At 38.7% G+C, this 25040-nt stretch overlaps 1 protein-coding gene across 3 annotated transcripts in view; it reads left to right on the top strand.

The window, feature by feature from the left end:
* The window catches only part of rai14 (retinoic acid induced 14), a 54548-nt gene that overhangs the window by 24629 nt on the left and 4879 nt on the right, over positions 1-25040 (top strand). For 2 of the 3 annotated variants that reach the window (XM_061734278.1, XM_061734277.1), the window contains exons 3-19: positions 1787-1917; positions 3569-3657; positions 3813-3877; positions 7955-8012; positions 8209-8279; positions 15013-15119; positions 15225-15424; positions 17422-17447; positions 18268-18354; positions 19090-19170; positions 19332-19466; positions 20027-20122; positions 20576-21313; positions 23295-23758; positions 24158-24326; positions 24437-24604; positions 24837-24995. In XM_061734278.1, the coding sequence (XP_061590262.1) occupies positions 1787-1917; positions 3569-3657; positions 3813-3877; positions 7955-8012; positions 8209-8279; positions 15013-15119; positions 15225-15424; positions 17422-17447; positions 18268-18354; positions 19090-19170; positions 19332-19466; positions 20027-20122; positions 20576-21313; positions 23295-23758; positions 24158-24326; positions 24437-24604; positions 24837-24995 (2844 nt within the window). The remainder of the gene's footprint in view (positions 1-1786; positions 1918-3568; positions 3658-3812; positions 3878-7954; positions 8013-8208; positions 8280-15012; positions 15120-15224; positions 15425-17421; positions 17448-18267; positions 18355-19089; positions 19171-19331; positions 19467-20026; positions 20123-20575; positions 21314-23294; positions 23759-24157; positions 24327-24436; positions 24605-24836; positions 24996-25040) is intronic. The other variant, XM_061734279.1, reaches the window with a different exon arrangement.

Here is a 25040-nt window from a genome sequence, read left to right as displayed (position 1 = left end):
TGTGTCTTTTAGAAATAAGCCTGAAAGTTTTTGGGTTTTTTTTCCTTCTAAACTGTCCTCTTAACTGCCAAAAAGCACATCAGTACTAAATAGAGCAAAACTGGTTCTAAATCACAGATCTTACCTTTTCTATACTGTTCTCTGGTTTTGCCATATTTAAATTATTGTGTGGAGGTTTGCGGAAATAATTATAAAACTTCAATTCATTCACTGTCAATAGTCTAAGAGAGCAGTACGCATCATGCATAAAGTGCGTTTCCTGGATTGTACACATGCGTCCTACAGTCGAAATTCTGCAAACCTATGGATCTGTTGGAGTTTTACAAAGTGGAAAAAATGTTTAAACCCACAGATATCAGGTTACCAGCAAACATACAGAAATTATTTATTAAAAGAAAGAGAGTACAATAAAAGATAAAAACATAATTTTTACATATACAAAGCACACACAACTACAAAACATTTGTTTGTATACGTGGAGCAAAACTACGGAACTGTATAGAAGCTGAATTAAAGCAATGTCCAAACATAAACCAGTTAAAAAAAAAAAGATAAAAACATGGTTTTGAATAGGACCTTGCATATTGTGTGTGTGTGTGTGTGTGTGTGTGTGTGTGTGTGTGTGTGTGTGTGTGTGTGTGTGTGTGTGTGTGTGTGTGTGTGTGTGTGTGTGTGTGTGTGTGTGTGTGTGTGTGTGTGTGTGTGTGTGTGTGTGTGTGTGTGTGTGTGTGTGTGTGTGTGTGTGCGCGCAATTTTTTTTTTTTTTTTAATAAACCAGCATTTTTCCACCAGCTGCACAACATTTATTGCAGTGTTTGCACTTTAGTGTTATCCACAGAGGCTATTTACTTACCCCCTGCAGTGCCATGTTGGCTTATTGCTGTTTCTAAAAGGGGTACAATTTGCAACTGCATGCATTTATGGTGTCACAGAGTTCATCTCCTTCTCACGTGTAGGTCAGTGGGCTATCAGGTCAAACCTAATACTGTACTGCAAGCTGATATGTACAAGTGATTACACGGAGAGCCAGTTTATGAACTTGCTAAACTCTGGGGGGGGTTATGTCCTCTGCAGTTCTTTTCACCACAGTTGCCTCCTTTTTTTTCTCCCACAGGTTTTTCTTTCTTCAAAGTGGTGGTCTGCTTGTTCCGTTGTAACTAGTACCATTGAACTTCTGTGTGGCAGTTTGGTCCCTAAATGAGATCATGCTCAGAGCTTTCCAGTATTTCACTTCTCCTCATGTGAACAGCCTGTTAGTGTGTAAATCTGGGGCCATTTGGTTTGTGTATCTGAGGATGTCCTTATTAAATGCTGTTTATGTGACAGTGTGCATATAATACCCACTGCTCTGTTTGGAGCCACAGCCAAATACTAGTCTCGTTCTGAAAAACATTACTCACATTTCAGGGATCTCAGTCATTTTGAATGTTAAGTTGGATAATGCACAGTATAAATATACATCTACCATTACTACAAATAAATATGATTAATGCATTATCACATATTTGTTTATTCAATTATTTGTCTGTTCGGTAAATGTAATGAGTATTTTTGATAGACAGACTTCAGTAGTCAACAGATGACAGACAAAACTACCAAAATTGATATTCCAAAGTTTTTACTGTTTTGATGATGCTTTGTTTACAGTCATTTTTTATTGCACTGTCCTCCCTCTCCAATATAGTTTAACGCCCATGACATCTTCAATAAATATCTCAGTTTTTTTTGTCTCCCTCTTTGTTTCAGTCTCCCTATAAAATATCCTGTTTGTCTTTGTCCCATTTAGGTGAATGAGTGGAACAAAAATGACGAGCGCCTCCTTGCTGCGGTGGAGCATGGCGAGGTGGAGAAAGTTGCAACTCTCCTCGCTAAGAAAGGTGCCAATGCTGTGAAGCTGGACAACGAGGGCAAGTCAGCGTAAGCAGTCTTTTTATCATCTACAAAACAATAAATAAAAGTGCCTTTAATACAGATTTGGAACATAACATGATTTATTTCTGCTATGTATTTATCTTTATCTTTGCATAATCAGTCTATGAATTATAGTTGTTGATCCAGTTTCCCAGTGGGGTTAATTAAATCCAGAGAATCACAATCAGTTCTCTGCAAAAAAAAAAAAAAAGAGGAAATTGTGTAGAGCTTTTTCTTTTTTTATGTTTTGACAAAGCAATGGACTTTAATCTACTGTGACTTCTGAAATATAAGAATGAAATGTGGAGCTCCTAACCCGGTAGTTTAGGAATGTCAAGCTGGCACTCAAGATAGTCTTGTTAAAACGTTTTATGATTTTAAAAATGCAGAAAACCTCTAGTCGTGCTATATTTTCAGTTTTCTCTTCAGTTAAAGGATTACACATTCCTCAGAATACTGTGTGCTCAAAGACTTGAGCTTATGAAACTACTTACATGCTTCACAACACAATGTTAAAAATGAATGGCCTTACTAAAAATATGTCTCTTTTTTTCATTTTTGGAAAGGTTCACTTTTTGCAACCATTCATTCAGCCTCCATGACATTCACTATTTTGACTTGGCACATTTTTGCAAAAGCCTCTCCGCTTGAGACTGTCAGTAGCACAGAGGCTCAGTGTTAATATTCGACCTCTTTCTCTTTCAGAAACACAACACCCACTGACCTCAATATGTTGAGCAGCTCACATAGAGCAACATTAATCAAAAACAGGATCAAATGCTGTAAGAAATTAATATGCAGATTCAGACATGCTGAAACAAACGACTAACCCTTTGAGTTCACAGGTTTTAATATATGAGCTTTTCCCTGAGGGAAACACAAAAATACACAAACGGATGCATTCCTGCTGTTTCTATACATCAGGGCGAACATGTTGACTTGGAATCACAATCCTCTGATCTTTTCAGGATGCACAAAGGAGCAGTCTCTTGTATTTCTATGGTGATAAAACCTGACTGAAAGGCATGTGGACATAGTTGTGTTTTTGTTTGTGTGTAGCGTGTGTGAAATGTGTGTATACCTTACACATACACACTGAGGGGAGGCAGCGTTGTGGAGTGTTTCTTTCATTCTGCTCACTGAGATGGAAGGGGGTTGTATTGATTGCCTGCTGCATACACATGCAAAAACAGGCATGTACTTTTCAGTCAAACAGTATTTTTGTAATATTTTCTACACAGGGAAATTATATTATATTCTTTAAAGTATGGCAGCCAGACATGCATCACTAACTCATGTGCCTTATGTTCTGTTTGCAAAGTCTTGAGTTTTGAAAGTGGTTAGCAGTGCTGCATAGTCATTTCATTAAGACTAAACAAAGGAGATATTTAGCTGACAGTTAGACTGTGAGGATACATCCCTGTAAATCAAAGTGATGGGTCAATGGGGTTAATATGATGAGACAGGCAAAATAAATGGAATTGTGTAACTTTTTATTTATACTCTGTACAACTTAAGGTTTTTACTAAAGATGCATCTTTTTACTAAACGGAGGTGTAATGAGCTGTCATTCAAAGAGCTTTGAGGTTGTAAAATTATAATTAACAATCAAAGTTCTGTTGTTCTTATATGTTTTTTGCTTTGGGTTTGTGCATAGTCTTCATGTGGCAGCTGCTCGTGGTCAGACGGAGTGTCTGGCTGTGATTTTGGCACATGGAGCTGACCTGTCAGTCACTGATGCGGCTGGTAAGTGTTGCAATTATTAAGTGGCGTTTCGTACATGAGTATTTTCCAATATTTGGTTTTGAACATGAAAAATAGTCCATTCATGTTAATTGCTTTCATTATTCTTTTTGATTTTATCCAATCCTAACTAAAAATGTTATTTAAATTATGTCAAGGTTTTCCTGCTTTACATCTGGCATCCAAAAACTGTCATGTTGAATGTTGCAGAAAACTCATACAGGTAAGTCTTTTTTCAAAGGAGAATATGATTTGCATCTATAAAATGCTTATTTTATGTATAAATGCACAATATGACCAACAATGCAAGAACCTGATAAGCTAAATCCAATGCTTGTCAAAAAATGGGACATGCTCCAATATTCTGCTGGAATACCTTTAGCTTTGATCTTATCATACATGCGGTGTGGCAATATTTCAATAATCTTATGCAGTGTTACTACATTAATTTATGTTCAGAGTTGCATTTATTTTTCACCAAGATCTTGTATTAGCAATGGGTGAGTCAGTCTTCTGCATGAAGTCTTTTCCACATCCTGCAGACTCTCAGTGGGGTAAAGGTTTGGAGTATTTAGCAGCCAACTCATGAAAATAATCCTGGCATTATCAACCTGGAATATCAGTGTCCTTCAGGAAGAAAAAAAAGTAAATAAATAAAAAAATATGACGCTGAAACCTAGACCTGAGCAACAGAAGCAACCCCGATCATAATACTTTCCCCGCAGACTTCAGGTTTCCTGACAGGCGCTGTGTATGACGGGTGCTGGATTTGATTCTGGCACTCTTTTTATCCTGATGCAGGCGTCACTGTGAAACAAGGTAAATCTGGAATTATCAGATCACATGACCTTTTCCCGATTGTTCCAGAGTCCAACCTTTATACTCCCTAGCAAAGTGAAACCTTTTCCTTTTTTGTCAGCCTCTTAAGTTGTCTTTTTGAGGTTATGCAGCCCTTTGAATTATGTATGTGCATTAATGTGCTTACTTCTATACAACATTTATTTAAGTCATAATTCGAGATTTCTCTCAAACCATAGATCTTCCTCACAGATGATGTTCACCACCATCCCTCCAGGGTTTATTATTGTGCTCTTAACCCAATTTCTGTAATCTCCTTAGTTCTTTTGTTTGCTTGAGCAATAATTTGACTCTTCTGAAACAGGAATGTTTTTTCACGGAATGAAGTGCTATTCGCTGCATCATTTAGGGTTAGATTACTATAATTTCAAACTAAAATAAATCAATTACGTTTTCCTTGTTTTCCAGGTAGTGTATTTATAATGCATCACAGTATTTCACTAAATGTAGTGTCTGTAAACTTGCAGCCTTAGTGAAATGTCTTCAAGATGTGAGATACAACGGCATATGCTAGAAATGTCAAACATGGCATTAAATACCACTGTCACCTGCCAGGACTCGTTGTGTAAACAAAACTTGAATGTGTGAAATCGCAATTGATAAGAAGCCTCAAACAAAACAGTTTTGCAGCGTCATTTCTTCAGTTTGCTGATTGCGTGTGCATATCAGCAGTTCTTAGCAGGAGGAATCGCATGCAAAAGCACTCTTTTTGGTCTGATTTGCTGAGCTTGTGACAGTCTGCAGCATCTCAGCCAAACACACCTGCCTGGTCAAGCAGCACTCTGCTTATGCAAAGCAAAATTTGCAAACCTCAGGAATCCCAAATGGGCTCTCTGTCAGACTTTTTTTTTTTCTTTTCATTTAACAGTATTGATAAATATTGCTACAGTTTAAAAAGTTTATATTTAGTGATCATGACGAGTAAAGTATGCAAAGAAAGAGATGTATTACCTGGCACAAATATTCTTTGTTATTAAAATATTTAAATCATTACTCATCGGTTTAAATGTGGTTTAATACCTCATACAATTGCATTTCTATTTAGCTTCATTGATAGACAGATTTTTGTGTCAGTTCATTGGAAAACAAATGGTTTTATTTTAACGCTAAACAAAGGAACGCTGCATTTTCTTTCCTGAGCGTCTCCCTTAGCCTCACAGACATTCAGTCACTTTAAGACACTGTCTAAAATGTACTCTTGTTTGGTCTCTTTCTCAGTCACTTTCTTGTTTTCTCTTCTGTTATTACTTTCGTGAGTCTCTTAGTCACATCAGCCACAATACCCCCTGTAGCTCTATGAACTAGTTTCATCCTTGATGATATGTTACATGGTGCAATAAACCAACAAATAGTTACTGCTGTTGAAAGAGCGGACCAGGGCAGGAGAACGACGTTACTTTGGCTGGTTTTTACCGATAGGAAGATAGGAGATGGCAAGAACTAGATGACACTTGCCAAAAGAGATACAATATTCCTTCAAATGAAAATAAAATTAATATTTTAACGTTTTTTTGCTGGTTGTTTTTTTCCAAACAAATGGCGGGGGAAATGACATAAATTACTGAAATGACTTTAACTGAAGCTTAATAATAATAATAATAATAATTAAAGCTGCAAGCAGCGATGAACGGGCCCTCGCACTCACGGCCACCGCCCGCATAAGCATATCAGAAATGACACCACCCACGACTTCCTATGTCAAACCATTCAAAAGTTATAGCAGAAAAAAGGGACAACCAATCAGAAGAAGGGGCGGGGCTAATTCAGGCCAATGAAGGTCAAGGACTCCATACAGAATCTGATGAGACCACCCACGACTCTCTATGTCAAACCATTCAAAAGTTATGGCAGAGAAAATTATTCTAGGGGGCGCTGTTGAGCCGTTAGGCCACGCCCATTAATGCAAACCATGAAATATCAAATTTATCGCCAGGCCTGGCTTGCATGCAAAATTTGGTGACTTTTGGAGAACTATCAAATATGGACCAATCAGATGAAGGGGGGCACGCTTTTTGGCGTCTAGCGTCGCCACGGTAACACTTTTGAAAGAGAAAAGTAATGCGCGTAGTCGCAAGATGAAGACGCACATTTTGATGTATAACACACCTGGGTGCACGTTACGGTTCGGGCCGTATTAATTGCCGAAAGAATGGCATAAATTGCACCAAAATTACACAATTAATTCAAAATGGCCGACTTCCTGTTCGGTTTTGGCCATGGCGCCAAGAGACTTTTCTTTAAGTTGCGACATGATACAGGTGTGTACCGATTTTCGTGCATGTACGTCAAACCGTATTGTGGGGCTTGAGGCACAAAGTTTTCCGGGGGGCGCTGTTGAGCCATTTTTCCACGCCCATTAATACAAACCATGAAATATCAAATTTATCGCCAGGCCTGCCTTGCATGCAAAATTTGGTGACTTTTGGGGAACTATCAAATATGGACCAATCAGATGAAGGGGGGGGTGCGCTTGTTGGCGTCTAGCGTCGCCACGGTAACACTTTTGAAAGAGAAAAGTAATGCGCGTAGTCGCAGGATGGAGACGCACATTTTGATGTATAACACACCTGGGTGCATGTTACGGTTCGGGCCGTATTAATTCTCGAAGGAATGGCTCATATTGCTCCAAAATTACGCGATTAATTCAGAATGTTCAAAATGGCCGACTTCCTGTTCGGTTTCGGCCATGGCGCCAAGAGACTTTTCTTTAAGTTGCGACATGATACAGGTGTGTACCGATTTTCGTTCATGTACGTCAAACCGTATTATGGGGCTTGAGGCGCAAAGTTTTTTCTGTCTGAACCAACCAGATGACGGGTGGGCGCGCTTTTTGGCGTCTAGCGTCGCCATGGTAACGCTTTTGAAAGAGAAAAGTAATGCGCATATTCGCAGGATGTAGACGCACATTTTGATGTATAACACACCTGGGTGCACGTTACGGTTCGGGCCGTATTAACTGCCGAAGGAATGGCATAAATTGCGCCAAAGTGACACGATTAATTCAAAATGGCTGACTTCCTGTTCGGTTTCGGCCATGTCGCCAAGAGACTTTTCTTTAAGTTGTGTACTGATACAGGTGTGTAGCGATTTTTGTGCATGTACGTCAAACCGTATTGTGGGGCTATAGGCACAAAGTTTTCCAGGGGGCGCTGTTGAGCCATTTTGCCACGCCCATTAATGTAAACCATTAAATATCAAATTTTTCGCCAGGCCTGACTTGCATGCAAAATTTGGTGACTTTTTGGGCACGTTTAGGGGGGCAAAAAGGCCCTCCTTTCGTCAGAAGAAAAAAGAAAAATTGCTCGGGCCCTAATAAAAAAACATGATTTCAGTATTAATTTTCCACTTTAGCATCAAATAGGGAAATCTGAATAATGTTGATCTTACTGCTATCAATAGTTTTATTTGATAACACTTAAAGACCATTCCCTTCACATTCCAGAACAAGTGTCCCATTGATGCTGTGGACAGTTCAGGAAAGACTGCTCTGCATCACGCTGGTAAGTGTTTCAATAACCTGAGATGTAATGCGACAGAAGGACTTTAATACAGGGTTAGTCTGCTTTGTGAAGAACGTGGGACCATTTCTTGTGAGATTTAGTTTAAGATCCCATTTAACATCCCATTGATAAATCGTATGACATATTTAGAATGAAGTGATTTAAAAGGTTTTTGTTTTGTTTTTGTTTTTCTCAGCTGCCAGTGGGAACCTCCAGATCGTTCAGCTTCAGTGTGAACTAAAAAGTCCTATCAACCTAAAAGATGCAGTAAGTGCTTTCATTATTACTTCCTCTCTACCCAACCCTACTCTTATATGAAGTGGCAGAGAGCGTCTCTGAAACACATTAAGGGCCACGAATATGCTCTACTTTCTTTAATTCACAGCACTCTCTACAGCAATACTTTCATGGAGGAACTTTTGAGGAATCAGTTTATACTTAAGATATTCTTAAAGATTTACCTGTTCCAGGAGTCCATACTGGCCTGTTCTTGATTGATCGTCTTGACTTCATGTCTGAGTTTGTCTGCAACTCTTTATGGGCTCTTTTTGCTCATGACAACATTAAGATATGGACTTCAAAATGTAAATCAACTGCAGATAGTTATAGAAAGAAATAGTCCGCAGTTTAAAGTCAAAATGATCGAGAGTCTAAACAATCTAGTAGATCTATGTGATAAATCCTCATGAACTGGCGTTGGCTTCAACTTGTCCACCGATGAAGACTGATTAATGTTATATATTGTGGGAAGCCATTTGTTGGCGTGTGTAAGGTAGAAGGTCAGAGTACTGTGGGAATTGCAGCTGCAGACCTGTGGTCTCCGTAGCAGTGACAGACCATGCCTGTGGTTTTTACCCAGCTGGGATGTGTAAGCATGAAATGGTGTGTGCATGTGTATGTTTGCTTGAACTGAAAATGAGGAGAGGAAAATAAAAGGAAATTAAGATACTATTCATTTACATATTTCCGCAAAACTAGTGTCACACAAATACCTCCCAACCTTCACGTATGTTCTTTCTATTTAAAAATAATTGCATCTTAATTTTTAAGCATTTTTGAACATGTCTGGACAAGGCTTTTTAAAAATGTAATCTGTGTACCATTTGCATATACAGTAATCCCTCGTTTTTCCAGGAGTTGCGTTCCAAAAAGAACCCGTGATAGGTGAAATCCGTGAAGTAGTAAGTTTTTTTGTTTTTTTTTACAATTATTATACAAGGCTTCAAATTGATCAGCACTGCCACCGCGACCCGAGTAATTGGATTTGAACGGGAGAATCGTTGCAGAACGTTTTGTCGACATTATAGGTTTTGGAGAAAATTTGCAAACTTAAATTTGGCAAGCTGTTTAACGTACATGTACATGTAAAGTACATATTAAAGGAAGGAAGTGAAGAAGCGGGTAGACTGTTTGCCAATCAGAATGCAGAACACAATGCACAATGCAAATCTGTGAAGCAGCAAGACTGTGAAATGTGAACCACGTTATAGTGAGGGATTACTGTAATCAACTTTGTAATATTTTCTCTTATTGGTGGTTGCACTGTTGCCTCACAGCTAGAAGATTCCGGGTTCAGACCCCAGCTGGGGTCTTTTTGTGTGGAGTTTGCATATTCTCCCTGTGCTTGCACGAGTTTTCCCCGTCAGTCCAAAAACATGAGTGTTTGGCAAATTGGTAACTCCAAATTGCCCATCAGAGAGAGAGTGTGTGTGTGTGTGTGGTTATTTGTCTCTGTGGTCCTGTAATGGATTGGCCACCTGTCCTGGTTCTATCCCTGCCTTTCCCCTGCAGAGAGCTGGCATGAGGACCCCTGGGACTCTGAAAAGGAAGAAGTGGGAATAGATAATGGATGGATGAATAGATTTTACATTCGGCAGTCATATTGTTGTTCAGAGAAAGTATTTTGTGCCTTCTTTTCTGTTAGCAACTAGGGCGGGTGTGATTTCAGCTATAATCATCTGCAAGTGTGTATGAGGGGTCTGGGCAGCTCTGTATTCTGTGAGTGGGTACATACTGGAACATTCAGCTTTTTTTATACAGAGCAGAGCGCGCCAGATTGTTGGCCTTGGGCGTACAGCATGGTAGTTTCGGATATCAGTACCTGGACTATATTTGGCTTAGATAAACACACAGTAAGATCTAAAAGGAAATAAGTCTATTTGACATCTCAGTTATATTACGGTATATGTTTGAAAAATGTTTATAGAAAATCAACTAAATGTAAGCTTTCATTTTGGCAGAGAGAGTGGTGAGAAACTCTGTAAAACCTTATTTTTGCAGTTGGAACTCTTTTTGGGATTGTTTTACATCTGAATGTTGGATAAGAATGCATAATATGATGCTATCAGTCTATGGGTTCAACTTTCACACTAGTGTGATTAAAGGGCTCACCTCAAATAGATAATTAACTTTATCTTCCTTACTTTTTTCAAGCTACAGGTTAATCATACAGCTAGTAGTGTACTACAGAGTCTTGATCACTGCACTGCAAAAAAACAAGACAAAAAAAAGTCTAAACATGCAAACCTCTGAACAGCTCATGATTTTGTATCACGAGAGCTTTTGTGTGCTTGAGCTCTGCATCATTGTTAAAGTATGTTAGTCATGCTAAGATAGGTTCTACGTTACTGTGGAGTATGTACTCTGATTTTCTTTGTCCCAAAAGCTGGAGTATGCATGCTGATTCCAGGCAGTGTGGAACATTTTAGGAATGATCCAAATTTAGGTTGGCCATTAAAAACATACAAAAAACAAAACCTACAGGATTCCAAGAAGCAGTTTATTGAGCGTATGAATGCATAGCGCCATTACCTCATTGTGTAGTTGTATTGATAAGTGCGGTTCTTGCAGTCTAGAAAACTGATTTGGGCACAAGGACTTCCGGCATCATAACTAATTTTCTTGAATGAATGGTAGAGTGAAAAAAAGACCTCCCTTAGCTAAAAGTAGTATACTTGAAGTTTATTTTATTAAGTATAAGTATAGCAAGTATACTACGGTATACTTTATATGGTCATTTTAAGTCTACGAAAGTACACTTTCAAGTATACAAGTACATTAATCTATATACTACTAGTGTACTAGGTGTATACTTCTAGCCCATTGTAGTTCAGTGAAATATACTTAAAGTAAACTTAAAATTGTTCCAGTTTAGTCCAAAGAAGTATTAGTTTCTATACCTTCCAGTAAACTACAAGTACAAGGTCTGTAGTATACTTGATATACTTATACTCAAGCATACTTAATAAAAGAAAATTCAAGTATACAACGTTTTGATGAGGACAGATCAATGTACAAAGCACTTTCATATATGAGGTTAAAAACTGAAACTGTTAATGCTGCCTGGCCTGACATGATTAGAACACCACTGCCAAACCCTTATGACTAGAATGTGAGCAATTAAGTCAAGTCAAAAACATTTTTGTAGTGAAAAACATTTTTAATCTACTTTATGCCACAAAGAAGTAAAACATATATTAAAGTACATAAGCTTTAGTATTAAAGTTTAAGTAGTAGTATTATTGTACGTAGTATTAGACTTTTCAGTATATGCCAAGTATAGTCCACTATACTATTCTTAAGAATATAAAATATAGTAAATAAACTTCAAGTACACTGCCTAAGTTTTAGTATAAAATAAGTATACTCACTCAATACACTTGAATTAACTTCTTTCAGTCATGTGTCATAATAAATATTAATTTGCAAAGTTGTGTCACATGCCCAGGCTATGTATGTTTGTATATCCAAGTACGCAAGAAGGAGCCATTTTGAATAGAGACAGGATTTTCTCAAATCTTTATTAACTAGGTTGGCTTTTTTCATTATCTTTTATCGTCAGAGGCATAACTTATCAAGAAATACAATTTTTCAAGTTGCACAGAATTCCAGTTTCAGCTTGAAACGTGTGAGTTCAGTATTTACAGTGTTGCATAAGGATTCTTAAATGAGACATATTATGTCCTTTGTTTTTGACAGGCTGATACAAATTCCTAAGGTCTTAGAGAAATATCTGTGACGTGCTTTGGTCAAAATACCACAGGATTACAGAACAACGGCTCCCTTTTCAGCCCATATTTTAAATCTCTATTGGTAGCAGCTGGTTTTAGTGGGTGGAGTGAGCCCATTCTCTTCCACTGAGATCAGCTCCTTCAGAGTAACATCCAAACATTAATTTGGACAAAAATTACACATAATGTCCCATGAAGCATGCTATTAACAATCAAACCAAAATACGTGTGGGATTAGACCATCTCTAGCACTGCAGTTCCTCTTTCCCCATTCTTTATTCCTCAATTTCTCAGAAACTGGGAATCTGAGGGATTTTTTTTCACCTCAGCGTCATTGTTTTGACTGTACTTTGTCAACATTGCAAAAGTTGAAACGTATAAGTATTAACAGGAATCAATTTAAGCAGCTAATGCATCCAAGTTTGTCTAAAAAATGTTTTAAAAAGCATTCAATGAGGAAAACAAAAACTTCAAAAAGATACAATATAAGAAGAAAATTGCTGCAGCAGACTACCACTACAGGGATGCCACTCAGCACTCAACAGTGCCGCATGAATATGGGATAGTTTGAATTGGTGGGTGGAGATAAACATGGGAAAGCTGGATCATTCTTGTCTGAACTTGCAATAACACTTTGCAGCACTTACAACAGCGCACAGAATGTCATGTTGTCACACCTGGGCGGCTCAACACAAAGTGACCGTGTTGTGCTATGTTAGTTTTTTATTTTGTCACTTCAGCAGCAAAGTATTGGAAAGTGATGTTTTTTATGTCCTCTTTAAGCTTTAAACTGGGGCTGTGTGTGTTGACAAGACAACCACAGGTTTTGAACATAACTGAAACTACACATGTGACTCTAGTACCGGTAATACATCTGTACACCCACACACAAACCCATTTAAGCTATTGCCCAGAAAAGGACAAAAGCATTTGTTGCCTTGTAGATTCCAGAGCAGCAGAAACACATTGCTGGGCAGAGCAACCCGGCTGTTAAAGTCTTTAACAGAGCTCAGAAGAACCCAGAGCATAGTTTTGCTGTCTTTGGTCTGTGGAAACAGCAGCAGCCATGTAATATAAAACACACAACTATTCAGACACAATTTCCAGTTTCCTTGTTTTGTTTTGTTTAGTTTTCCTTTTTTCTCCATCTAGGATTTCTTTTTCCATTCCCCCCTGACACCTTGTTTACGATCCATGCACATTTGCTTTATGACCATTTCATAACTTTGTCTTAAGTTAGTCAGTCCACATTCTTGACCTGAGCTGAGCTTCCTTGCAGCCACTCCTTCGAGTCTGTAACCATTGCCAGCAGTCTTGGCCAATCAAGTGTTTAGATTAGTCTTGGGTAACAGAGGTCTATGTTTAGGTTAAGTGTCAAGGTTGGGGTCTTACTCTGCCAACTCTGGGGGAAAATGTGCTCCGTTTCATGAAATACTGCTGTGCTTGGTCAACTTTGACAACTGTGTAATAAACTCCACTCCAACCCTCTCATTTAGAGATGCAATTAAACCATTTGGGGATTTTCCCTTGCTTGTATACAGTGATATCAAAGAGTAAATATATCTAAGTATTGTTGAAAGTTTTGGCTCGTTTTGCAAATTTGGACGGAAAGAATTTAATCCTTTAAAAAAACAGTGTCTATAACTGAACACTATAATGACATTTGTTTAAAACATGTAAAAAAGGAAGATTTTTCAATCCCTTTTACTGAAGAAAAAAAAAAGCATTTATAGATTTCTTTTTTTATGTTTTCTATTATTGTTTTTCTGTGGAAAAAGTGGCTTATTTTACATTAGACAGTGAAGTTTTTGACTTATAATCCATACTTCAGTTGTTTTCATACATGTCCTGCTGCTTCAAATCCCTTTTAACTTCTCATTTTATGGATGAACGTTTGCTACATAAACATTTACTTCTTGTTTTTGAGTCTTTACTTGACAAGTTTGCTAGAAAGTCATTATTCTGTTTGAACTTGGTGGCCTCAAATAGCCTTTTTGAATTTTTTTGCTGACTTGCCTTGTGTCCAATTCAAATTTAAGCAATCTTTTGCTAATTATAGCCAATTGTAGCACTTTTGAAGCAAAACTTCTGTTAATGTGCTGAAGGAATTTTGGGTCTCTTAGAGACATTTTTTATTATGAAATGGTTTGCTCTAGTTTCCTAGGTAAATTGGCAGTTGCGAGAAATCAACACCACTTTTGGGCAGTAATTCTTACAGTAAAGGGTTTTCTTTCAAATAATAAGATTGTTACTCCAAAGGTTTTGTAATGAACTTTTGTTTGTGATATACGGTGCCATCTAGCGCACACAGTCTCCCATTCCCTACTATTGGCATCAAGTGTCCAAGGTGACTTTGGACTTTGCTTTATGGCACAAAGTCTAACAGCAACAAAAGTGAAACTGGCTCGCAGATTTCAAGTCAAAATAGTGACAGAGGCGACATAGAGACTCAATAAATGAATGACAGAAGAGAAACTGTGCAAGTGACCAAAGAAGAGACCAAGTAAGAGGAAATCTCGGACAGTGTCATGACGTGGACTTAGCTTCCACACCTATAGGGAGACTCACTGAATACAAATTTGCAAAGGTTCCTTTGCATTACTTTAATGAATCTTATAAAAGACTGAGTCATTTGAGCATATCAGATTTACTAATCACTGTTTTATCTGTTTAAATGTCCTTAAACAGACAAATATTTTTATTGAGCTCATTTATTTTTCTTCCCAATAGTACCTCGTATTAAAATAAGTGATGTAGGTATAGGTGTAGAAGGCAGAACCCCGCCTCTGTATGAGCTAGTACGTTAATTTACAACAGGACACATTCACTTCTTCTTTACACTGCCCTGTGATTTCTCTCACCACACAGATATGAAGACATCCTGATGCCTTGTGTGATCATTTATATTTAGTGTGTATATAGGTACATGTATGTTCCTTTTGAATTCCATTAGTCATATTGAAAGTTTTTGTTTTGTCTATTTTTTAAAGGATGGTGTCACTTCCTTGCTGTTGTCAGCCAAACACAATCATCCAGAGGTATGCAGCGCTTTGCTGGACTGTGGTGCTGAAATCAACACTTCTGACAACACTGGCAGGTAAAAACACAGTCAACAAGTACTCTGGGAGAGACAACCTCTTCAGATAGTTTCTGAGAAGTATGCACTTTAACACATGCACACCTGGGTTCTTGGATCTCCTAGGACAGCCTTGATGGTTGCTACCGAGTCCAGTGCGGTGTCTGTGGTTGAGGTTTTGGTTCAGCGAGGAGCAGACCTGTCGGCTGTAGACTCTGAAGGTCATGATGCCTTACACTACTCCAAGCTGTTGGCCAACTCTGAAGCCAAAACGGCCATCACGACTGCTCTTAACAGATTGATGTACACACCTCATAGAGAGAAAGGTAAAAGTCCCCTTTTTGCCTCCTTCTGTTTTGTACAATTGCTTTCAATGTTTGTCTGCCTAGCCTAGACTGATATGCTTTGTTAGTCACTGATGGAAAGTTCAATAACTGATCCACTATATGGTGCAGATTTGATATAGTCTCAGCAAATTAGCAACCAGCTCATTCAATAATGACCTGAGCAATCATCCAGAAGCCACACAAACGGAGCCATAGAAACATACACACACTGGTGGACAGTAACGGAGTAAATTTACTTGAGTACTGTACTTAAGTACATATCCAGAGGATTTGTACTTGAGTATTAGATTTCTTTGGTACTTATTACTCTTACTTGAATACATTTCCAAGACAAATATTTTTACTTTTACTCGAGTAAATTTCTAGGCAGGCTGAAAAGTACTTGTTACTTTCAGGTCTGCTCTTTTTTCTTCTTCCCTAAAATCCTATTGGACACAAGCTGTTTTTGTCAAAGGAGGAGACCTATCACAGTGCACGCTCTCCACTGGGATGTACGTAAAGCAGAAATACGTCAAGCCTCCTCAAAACGATACCGCCAAAGTAGCCTGCGTTTGTCAAGACAGAGCCGCAACAAGTCAAGACATAGCTGCAACAATACGCCTGCGTCAGGAGAAGAAAGACAATCCGCTGAGTCGTCTGAGTCTGATAATGAGCCGGACTCGGAGCAGGGACTTTCATAAAATCCTTGGCCGTATCTTAACTCAATGTTTGAGTTCGACCGAGTAAAAAACGAGGGCACAGACAAACCACAGACATTTATTTTCAAATGTTTATTGTGTCTGCCGAAGCAGAACTACCTCTCTGCTTTCAACAACTCAGCATCAAATTCTCAGAAACAAGAGTTAAAAGATCCTTAAATTAATTTAGAAAAAATATAGTAATTTACTGATGTGGAAAATAAGAAATTTACTCTTACTCTTACTTTTACTTAAAGTAAATTTAAAAGCATTTACTTTTGAATACTTAAGTACCTTTAAAAGCAAGTACTTTTCTACTCTTACTCGTAATATTTTGACTGAGCTACTTTTACTTGTAATGGAGTAAATTTTGACCAGTAGTATTTGTACTCTTACTCAAGTACTGGCGTCGAGTACTCTGTCCACCTCTGCATACACAGCCTGTTTAATATGAAAACAAACATAGTTACCAGTCCTGTTTCTTTGTTTTTTTTTAATGTTTTGTTTGTTTTAGTTGCAGATTAGTTGCACTTTTCAAAAAGTAAAATTCTCTTTATTGGTTTTTACATGGGTAAGTAAACTTCTTCATGAGTGTGATACAACTTCACACTTTGTTTTTTTCTTTCCTTCACCTCAAGATCAGACATTACTTGTGTTTGAATCCTACTTGAAGATTCCAGGTCTATAGATCTATGTGTGATCTAAGAATAAGAGAGTTTGGCAATCAATATGTTCTGATATTTCTTTCCTTTCCGACATTCCACATAAATGTATGAAGCCTTGTTAAGTGATGAATTTAAGATTTATTGTTGGCCTGTACTATTTTCTGATGCAAATGAAAGTGCATGGCAAGTGCAAAACATTGAAAGATTAGTTTATTTGGATTAATTTAAATAATCCTCATCTTCCGGTCTGTTTTCTGAAAGAGAAACCCTCATAAGTTCATGATGTGTAGGCGGCAATTTACTATATGCCTTGATAGTTAATGCCAACGAGAAGATTCTTTTTGCAGTGTTGGTAATTCTGGCCCAAACTTTGACATCATATGGCAGAGAACTTGGTGCTGCTCTGGTTTCTGGTCAACACTGCCATCTGTAGTGCAACTCTTGTTACTGTTGTTTGTTTATTTTAAATTAATTTGTTATTATTTTATTAAGATGTTTTGCTTTATGTGTTACTCTGAATTGTACTCACCTTAGAAATAGTAAATTTAGATAGCGTCTTGAAATTATTTCCAAAGCCTGCTTCTCTGCCTCAGTTTTTAATAAGTTCCTCATTTTCTGACATTTCTTATGACAGATGCCAAGTCTCCTAAAAGTCCTCAGGTAAGACATTCATCTCCTGTTCAATACGTCCTTGCAATCAAGGATTAAAGCTGCTTAAATAAATAATATATACTGTGCGTGTGTAGGAGGGCTATAGTGAGTGGAAAATAAAACCTATGGAACCAGTGGAAGGGGGTAATATTCAAAGGGTGGGGGTGGGGGGCTTTTTGCAATAAATAAAAATGTTTACATCTAAAGTGATACATTTACAATAAAAAATGTATGAGGCATAAGTCAAACTTAACAGCAAGATTTATTGGCCCAAGATGGTGATTGGTTTATGAGCTGGTTCAGATTACCAAGAGCTATTTTCTTTGAACTCTGGGCCAGGTTTTGGAAAGAGACAGAGCAAGTAATGGTGCCCTAACAGTCGCTACTACGCTCTCAGGGTGATAGAGGGGACTTTCCAGAGGGAGCTGGCTGACTGGTCATGTTTCCCAGACATCCCTGATTTGGATAATTTCTCCACACTCTTGGGAAGCGGGCCAGGATTCATCTGTAACGATGAGCATGTATCAAATGAACTCATTAGAGCAGAGTACCGATCAGAGTTTGCTTATGTGAACAAGAAGCAGTTCTATTCCTTCAGTGTCCAAATGATCTGGGAAATTCTTATTTTCATCCTTTCCTTAGATTTTTTTTTTCTTGGAAAATAATGAAACATGGTGAATTAAAGCCTCTAGACTCTTTAGTTATACTTTTTGAAAAGCAAAACCTACAGTAGCACCAATTGATTGACTATCCTTTTACTAACCAGCACTGAATCCCACTTTTCTTTCTCTCTTGCCTTCCCCCCCTGCCTCTTTTGCTGCCTCCTCAGCATGATCAATTAGCTAGGCTAAGTGATGAGCGGATCACAACTCCCAAAAAACGAAAAGCACCTCCACCTCCTATTAGCCCACTGCAGGTAAATGCATGTCTCCCTGTGCCACACTATTTTAAGTGCATGTCTGCAGGATAATGAGTAGTTTGACCTTTATGGGTATACTCTTGAGTTTTTTTTATCTCAAGTAAATTATGTAGGTGTTTTCTAACCAGGAATCAATTTGTAGTTATGAAGAAGTTTTTTTTGGTTCTGTTGTTAATTCTTTTTAAATTAGGAGATAATTAACTATTTTTGAGCATTTCCGGTAAACTATTCTTAATTCTCAAAACAAAATGTATCCTTCAGGATAGGGCTGTGCGATTAATCGATTTTAAATCTAAATCGGATTTATTAATCACAATCGATGTTAAAAAAAGCAAAATCGGAAAATCGATTTTCCTTTTTTCCAGCTGGCTGCATTACAGACAGAGCTCCTCTAATCATCTTTGTTTGGTCAAGAAAATTGTAAATGTTGTTACTTTACTAAACTCAAGGAGGATTTACAGTATCTTTCAATTGCACTTCATTCCCAATAGGGAAATTTGTTTGCTATTTTTCTTTAAAAATAAAGATAAAATATTTGAAACAATTTATTCCATTGTCTTTTGAAGTTTTACCAAAAAAAATCGAAATCGAAAATCGTGTTTTCAGAGAAAAAAAATCGTGATTTTATTTTTGTCCAAAATCGCCCAGCCCTACTTCAGGATACATTTTGAGTGATAAGCATTGAACAAAACAGAGTTTATCTAAAATTGACTAATTTAATCATTTTTTTAGAGTTCTGGACCCTCTTCCCCCTCAGTCATGAGCACTCCAGCATCCAACAAAAGTGACACTTCCATGAGATTCAACTACAAGGTAATAATCCATGATCCTTTTTCCATTTAAGTTTGTGGTAAAATGCCTTTTTTTCCAGTAAAATCCCAGTTTTTGTCATCAGTGTCCACAAGCTTCCCCCTCTTTCTGTGTTTCCTATTTCCCACCACCCACTACTTCTTTCCCCTCCCCTAATTTGAAAGGAGGATGATATCAGAGAATCAGCAATGAGAGAGGAGGTGGAGAAGCTCCATGAGGAGAGAAGCATGTTGCTGGAGACAATCGAAGACCTGAGGCAGACTGTGGAGACGGTGACTGGTCCTGAGCTGGATACAAAGGTGACTAATGACTAACAAGCACTCTGCCGGCCTGCTGATTTAATTTATGAGCACATTTAAAACCAGGTGTGCTGACAAAACCAAAAGACTTTTACAAAAGCAATGACATCATACTAGTACTACATACAGTAATGCCATAATGCATTATGTAAAATATCACACATACATTTGGTTCTTTGGTTGGTGTTTATTGATAGACATGTGTCTTATATGACAGTATTATATGATCATATAATACTCAGAAAAATGTGACAGTCTTGACTTCTGTATGATAAAAATGAAGCGTGGTGGATGTAATTTCAAACTCCTTATCTTTGATGTATTGTTTAAAAAATCCCTTCTGAATTTGACTGATTTTGTAAATAAGCACTTCACTCCAAAGTTTAGTTTTACACTCTTAAACCAGGCAATTGCCAAACTTTTTCAGCAGCAGCATTCTTAAAGGAGGTCTCAAGCTTGCAACGTGTCATGACTCGTGTTGTTTTCTTCACAGGTAGCTTGTGGACCTTAACGCTGTCTTTATGTCTCCCTGTGGCATGTGAATGTATGCGTGTTTGCAGGTAGAACAAACAGCATCTGCAGCTCTTGTTTCAGCTCTGCAAGCCAGGATTACTGCTCTTACCTCGGAAAATCAGCAACTTTCAAACAAACTCAAGGTATGTAACCCATTCAGTCATGCTCAAGAGGTAAAGTGTAAACAAATGATCTGAAGTACTTGAAATAATAGCAGTAAGGAAGTAAAACTACGGCAGAATATCATTCCCAGAAGCCACCGTGGTTCTTTTATAACTAAGGAAGAAATTATCTTCTAATGTGGTTCCACATTGGATACAATTTTCCTTTGTTTCACTTTTGTGAACAGTAAATTAGTAGTCTAGAGTTAAAAAAGGAACAGATATTGTGAAGAAGCCCTGCGTAATCCAAACATGCAAAATGCAAATATATTGTTTTTTTTTGTTTGTTTGACTTGAGAGTGTATTGAAATCAGACGAAACTAGGATGTAAGGTTACTCTGTTTACTTCAATATGAAAAATACCAATCATTGTTTGGTTTTAATAGTTTAAAGCTTATTCCTAATCTTTTCATTCCTTCCAAACTCAACGAGCAGAAACATCCATCCATCCAAGGAAATGAGGAGATGAAGGAGAACAGTCGTCCAAACAGCATGAATTCTAACTCTTCCTTCCACTCCACCCAAGATGATTTTTATACACCACCACAAGTTTCATCCACCACCCATGTTGAAGGGAGAGAGCACCCAGGAGTATGTTCTGTTAAACTGGCGGATGAGGGGAGTGAAGGTGGGAGCCAGGAGGAGATCATACTTTTGAGACAGGCACTAGAGAGCGTTCAGATAAAACTAGTTGAAACTAGGAACGAAAACCGCGCACTTCAGGCTCAGGTGAGACCCGAGCGAGGCGGAGAAAGAGAGGAGGATGGAGGCGTACGAGAGAAAGGAAGAGAGGAGGAGTTGATGGAGAGTTTAGCCGAGCTGCAGGCGAAGCTGACAGACACTCAGGAGAGGTACCACCATGCTATGGAGGAGGTAGAGGATCTAAGAGCACAAATGGGTGGAGGAGGAGGAGGAGGAGGTGGTGAGCTGACCGAGAAGCAGGAGGCAGTGAGATGTACATCTTCCACATTTGAACAAGAGGTAAGACAGCTGAAGGCCCAGCTCATCCAGTCAGAGTCGGAGCAAGATAAAGCATCTCAGCAGATCAGACAGCTGGAAGAGGCTCTGAAGAAGACACAAGAGGAGAGACAGATGGGGAAGGAGAAGGAACAGAGGACTGCACAGACTGAAGAGCTCTACAAGGAGGCAAAAGAGGAAGTCAGGATGCTTCAGGTAAAACCTACATTCTTCTTTTCTGTTTGTGTCTCATTGACTGAAGGTGGAGCTTTGCCAAAATGTGAATGTTGTCTTTTACGTTTATATTCATAACAACAGCTGAATTAAGGGAATTAAGGGAAACGTGTGTGTGTGTGTGTGTGTGTGTGTGTCAGTGTTGTGCAAGTTCATACTTCTCATGAACTAGTTCAAAGTTCAGTTCACATAGTTTAAAAATGAAGAGTTCACGTTCATAGTTCACCATTTTCATTTTGAACTAGTTCAAACTCAGTTCATTTCAATATTTTTAGATGAGAAGTACGAATGAAACCCCCCCCTGTCCTAAAACTGTTCACCGTATACCAGTGGTCTTCAACCCTGGTCCTCAGGACCCCCTGTCCTGCATGTTTAGATATTTCCCCTCAGAACCCTGATAAAAATGACTGTCATTAACAGACTTGTGCAGACCTGGATGACAAGCTGATGACGGCCATTAATTAGAATCAGGTGTGATGATGCAAGGAAACATCTAAAACATGCAGGACAAGGGTCCCGAGGACCAGGGTTGGAGACCCTGCTGTAAACAATCATGTTTTGTCCTAGTAGCTTTTCAATAGGGCTGCACGATTCTGGACAAAATGAGAATCACGATTTTTTTGCTTAGAATTGAGATCACGATTCTCTCACGATTTTTTTCCAATATAAAATTTATTGCACTTATTACTTTAACTTTGCAACAGCTGAACAAAAATATAATAACAATAAACATCTCTTGTCTTCTTTACACAAACCTTTGAATAATTTAAACGATAATAACAATTTTGAACAATATTTGTTCCTCCCTGAGTTGAACACCCTTTCAGAAAGGGGACTTGTAACAGATCCTGTAGTTCTGAGGCAACAAATTATTCCTCTGGCTGCTTTTTGCTGTAATAGCTGACATTGAACATAAAAACAATAAACATCTCTCTTGTCTTTAAATAATTTTAACAATAACAATTTTAACAATATTTATGTGCAATATGTGTCAGGTGATGAGAAAGGTAGATGTTTCTCCAAATGTAATCCACAATCATTAACAAAATATAACAAACATGACAACATGATAGTTGACCATGACAGGACGACAACAACCTAGAACATAGACCTAGTCCTTTTTTTATGCAGCCATCTTTAAAAAAAAAAAATTAAATCGTCGTCAATTGGAAATGAGATTGCGTTCAAGCATGAATCGAGATCGCGATTTTTTTTAACGATTAATCGTGTAGCCCTACTTTTCAACTTTACTCAGAAGCTGTAAATCTCCAACAATGTAGTCCATTATCAATGTGTCTCCCTGTTGCTGAGAAATCAACCCCCTGAAGGTGCAGCAGGGGGACTGGGGTCGTTTGGGGCTGTTTTTTTTTTTTTAAATTTTTTGATTGTTAAGGACTCGCAGATATTTCCTCCCGCTGGACGGATGCTTTAACTTCACATGACGTTTCAAATTTGAAGTTGACGAGGCAGACGTTCAGACTTGTTTTCTCAGCGCAGCTGGACATAATTTGCACAGAAAAGTTAGATTTCTACCGTCGGACTCTTTGGGAGACGATGTGTAAAATTCCCGCAGATAATGATAAGCGAATCATCATCTGACGGCTCACCGACGCTGCTTCCGCGACGTCTCTCTTCACCTGTCAAGGCTGATTTATGGTTCCGCGTTCCACCAACGCAGAGCCTACGCCGTAGGGTACGCGTCGATTTAACGCGGAACCATAAATCAGGCTTCATTCGTAAAGACTGCAACAGGCTCGTTGAGTAGGCTATTTTAAATGTGCGCGCCGCCCGCTGGTGAAATGAGAAGGATTATTCCGTAATAATTGAACCTAAACAGTGAAGCTGAAACCCACATAATCTGAACAGTTCAAATTCCAGTTCATGATCTGCAGAATAATCCCATGTTGCATTGGTCTTCCATGGCATGCACTCATCCAAAAGCACCTTCCATTCTGTCCTGTAGGAGGCTCTGAGGGGAACGGTGCCTGTTGAAGCTGCCGCCAAAGACTTTGAAGAAATGAAGGCTGAGCTGAACGAGGTCATTGCAGGACTGCAGCGACGCTTGCTGGAGCTCTCCCACTCCTACAGTGAAACGAAGAGTCAGCTGAGCGCTACTCAGAAAGCGCTGTCGGAGGCCCGAGCTGAGTGCAGCACATCTTCGTCTCCCTCATCAGAGCAGGTGCGCATGCTGGAGGAGACACAGGCGCTGCTAGCTGACGCTCAGTTGAAGTACTCGGCTGCACAAGAAGAGATTTTAACATTGAAGCAGGAGGCAGAAGCTCAGGCACAAAGCACTGTGGCCCTCAGCGACCACGCTCAGGTCATGTCAACCCTGGGAAACGCCATCAAAGAGCTGGAAGGCGAGTTAGAATCCCTGAAAGAGCAGCTACACCAAAAGACCATTCAGGTGGAGGATCTTCAGAACAGGTGAGGATGGAAACTTTGACAACATAAGCTTAAAAAAAATATGATTTTGATTGTTTAAGAAAGCGGAAACTGCTGGTTAAAAGATGACTTGGTTCAAGAACTACCAGTAAATGTACCAGTTCATAATGTACATTTAGAAAGAAGCAGGTAACAAACTAACGTTAAAGTAAGATGAACAATTAATTGCTTGTTTGAAAACGGCATCAATAATGCATTATAACACATAAATGCATGATTAATTAGTGAATATTACAATATCATACAAAAAAACTGCACAGAAGCCTTACTTCTAAGTCTACATTTAGAATATGAAGGATTCATGAGAATACTGTTGGAACTGAAAGCATGAAAGATGAAAGATGCAGTCATGCAGTTGTGGTTGTTGTCTTTCACAAAAAGGCTGAATACCGAAAACAACATCAGTCCAGCTGACTCAGTATCCCGGCTGGAGCATGACAACATGCGGGAGCAGCTGGAGGGCGAGGTGAACCATCTGACGCAGCTTCTCCAGGGGGCATTGAGGAAGCAGGATGAGATGGCTCTGGAGGCGGCTGATGCATGGCAGAAGGTGGGAGCACGGAGAAGATAGCAAGTGCAAGATATCTACAGAAGAGGGTTACAAGCACTTTTGAATGATCTTCTGTTATAACTCGCATGTCTTGTCCTTTCCTCTGTTAGGCTCGGGACAATCGCGCAGAGCGTGAAGCACTGCAGGAGCTGCTGATGTCGAAAGAGAAGGAGAACCAGACGCTGACCTCCAAACTGGCCGAGTCCCAGGATGCCGTGTGTCAGCTCAAACAGCTGGTAGAGAATCACGTTGCCTCAGAGAGGGAGAAAAACAAGAGGGTCAGTTATGACTTGAGTATCTACTGTATAAATAATACCATGGTAGAAAACCGTTTGACAGTGAACTTGCTGTGAATGGAATATTGTTGGTTTAAAATACAACATTTTATTTAGGCATTATTTTATCTGAACTAAATGATCCAATATAACCAGAGCATTTTTTCCCTTGTATTTTTTACATTTTCCTTCATGTTTACTGTTACATCAACTGGATTTTTTTGGTCTCTTTCAGATAGATGACTTGTCTCGGGAGGTAGGGAAACTAAAGGACGCCTTAAACAGCTTATCGCAGCTCTCTTACAGCTCCTGTTCCCCCCTTAAGAGACAACAGCAGAATCAGCAGCTGGAGACACTGCAGCAACAAATCAAGCAGTTACAGCACCAGATAGCTGTAAGATTCATGTCAAGTAACAATCATCTGGTTATATTTGTACCT

Source organism: Cololabis saira, chromosome 11 (genome assembly GCF_033807715.1).
Source record: "Cololabis saira isolate AMF1-May2022 chromosome 11, fColSai1.1, whole genome shotgun sequence".
Taxonomy (NCBI): Eukaryota; Metazoa; Chordata; class Actinopteri; order Beloniformes; family Belonidae; genus Cololabis; species Cololabis saira.
This window is presented reverse-complemented; position numbering and strand designations above follow the sequence as displayed.